The 1,685-nt window shown below is 43.3% G+C and overlaps 1 protein-coding gene across 1 annotated transcript; it reads right to left on the reverse strand.

Moving 5' to 3' along the window:
* Positions 1 to 265: 265 nt before the first annotated feature.
* On the reverse strand, positions 266 to 1,281 carry LOC121188716 (zinc finger BED domain-containing protein 4-like). The gene is made up of 2 exons (XM_041048578.1): positions 1,012 to 1,281; positions 266 to 833 (listed from the first exon to the last, which is right to left on the reverse strand). The coding sequence occupies exons 1-2, from the start codon at positions 1,225 to 1,227 to the stop codon at positions 339 to 341; spliced, it is 711 nt and encodes a 236-aa protein (XP_040904512.1). The 5' UTR covers positions 1,228 to 1,281; the 3' UTR covers positions 266 to 338.
* Positions 1,282 to 1,685: the final 404 nt, after the last annotated feature.

Below are 1,685 nucleotides of genomic sequence, written 5' to 3' on the forward strand. Positions count from 1 at the left end.
TACGATTTTCTCACGATTTAATCAAAATAAACTACAGACAATGAGCAAATAAAATGATCTTTTATTGTTAGGAAAAAATAGAAACTCTTGTCAAACATCTCGTTTCTTTAGAAACACAAGTAGACTCTAAGTAAACAAGACAAGTAAACTGGTGTTAACTGGTGTAATTCATTATCTTAAATAACAAAAGAATATACAGTCTTGACCAAAAAAGAGGTCCTTTCCTTCACAGAAACACTGTTAAAGACTGTTTTTGTGTCTTAAGTAGTTATTTACTTTAATAGCAAAGAATGACTGGATTTTTAAAAACAAATCCCACATCAAAACATAAAATCTCTTCAAATAAAGAAAGACTGGCTTGTGTAGCTTGAAACTTTAAGGTTTCTCTTGAGGAAAATCAGCATGTCAACATTCTCAGGCCGAAGCTGAGATCTCTGTGAGGTTACAACATCCCCTGCGGTCGAAAAGACCCTTTCACTAGGGACAGAGGTGGCTGGTGTGGTGAGGTAAGCCTTTGCTAGAGGTGAAAGCAGTGGGTAAAACTTACTGTTCTCCTTCCACCATTTGAGTGGGCAGCTTGTGAGGGAAATAGACATTTCACTTCTGTACCTGACAATTTCTGCCTCAATCCCACACATGTGATTGGTCTGTGCTACCCCTATACTTTCTGTGAAAGTCCCTTCTAGGAGATCTTCCAATGCAGTCTTCTTGAGAGGTGGTTGTTGAAGGTCTGATTCCACCATGTCTGCTGGGACAGCAGGCTGCTCTGCTGCATGTGTAGAGGCACCGGTGTCTGTTACACCCTCATTAGTTTCCTCCACAGAGGAATTGGTCTGTAAACAGCAAGACATGAACTTGGTGACATATTATATTATATTATTCATATGTACAAATATTTAAAAAATCAAATATGTTTAATGATAAAAAGGCAAACAATTGTGCAGGAGAGGAAAACAATCCCACAGGGCTTATATAAAACCCTCCCCTCCAATACAAAAGGGAAATAAGTACCTGGTTATGTATCTGCACAGCTTTCTCCTTCACCCTCTGGAACACATCCTGGCGCTGATCTTCAGTAAGATGAGGTAGAGAGCGGAATCTGGGGTCTAATGCAGTGCAGTCCAGCAGATGGTTGTCCCCAGGGCCAGTGTATCTGTCTGATAAATTGTTGAAGATGGCTTTCTTCATCATGCTCACCGTGGTGGAGTCCTCTTCTACAGGCAACATGCTCTGCTCAATCGTGTGTTTTAAGGGCACAATTAGAGACACTGTTGGGTTTTGTTCATCACTTAGCACAGTGGTGACTGTCTTTAAAGGTTTGAGGAGTTTCACGATGTCTTCGGCATCACGGATGTCCAGGCTGTCCAGTGTGTCGATTTCACGAGCGTTACGGCGGACTTCTGGGCTAAGCAGAGCAGCAGCCACAGCCGGTTGCAGCTCGAGATATCGTTCCAACATATCCAAGCTGCTATTCCAGCGTGTAGTAACGTCCACAATTAGCTTGTGCTCATTGATGTCCGGGCCAAGCAGTAGTTTTTGCTTCGCAGCCAACACAGCAGTGGCTGTTGGGCTTCTGTGGAAGAAGTTCACAATCCGCCGGATCCGACCCAGCAAGCGCGCTACGCGCGGCACACTCAAACCAGCCTGGGTGGCTAAATTTAAAGTGTGGGCGAAACACTTGATGT

Source organism: Toxotes jaculatrix, chromosome 10 (genome assembly GCF_017976425.1).
Source record: "Toxotes jaculatrix isolate fToxJac2 chromosome 10, fToxJac2.pri, whole genome shotgun sequence".
In the NCBI taxonomy this organism is placed as follows: Eukaryota; Metazoa; Chordata; class Actinopteri; family Toxotidae; genus Toxotes; species Toxotes jaculatrix.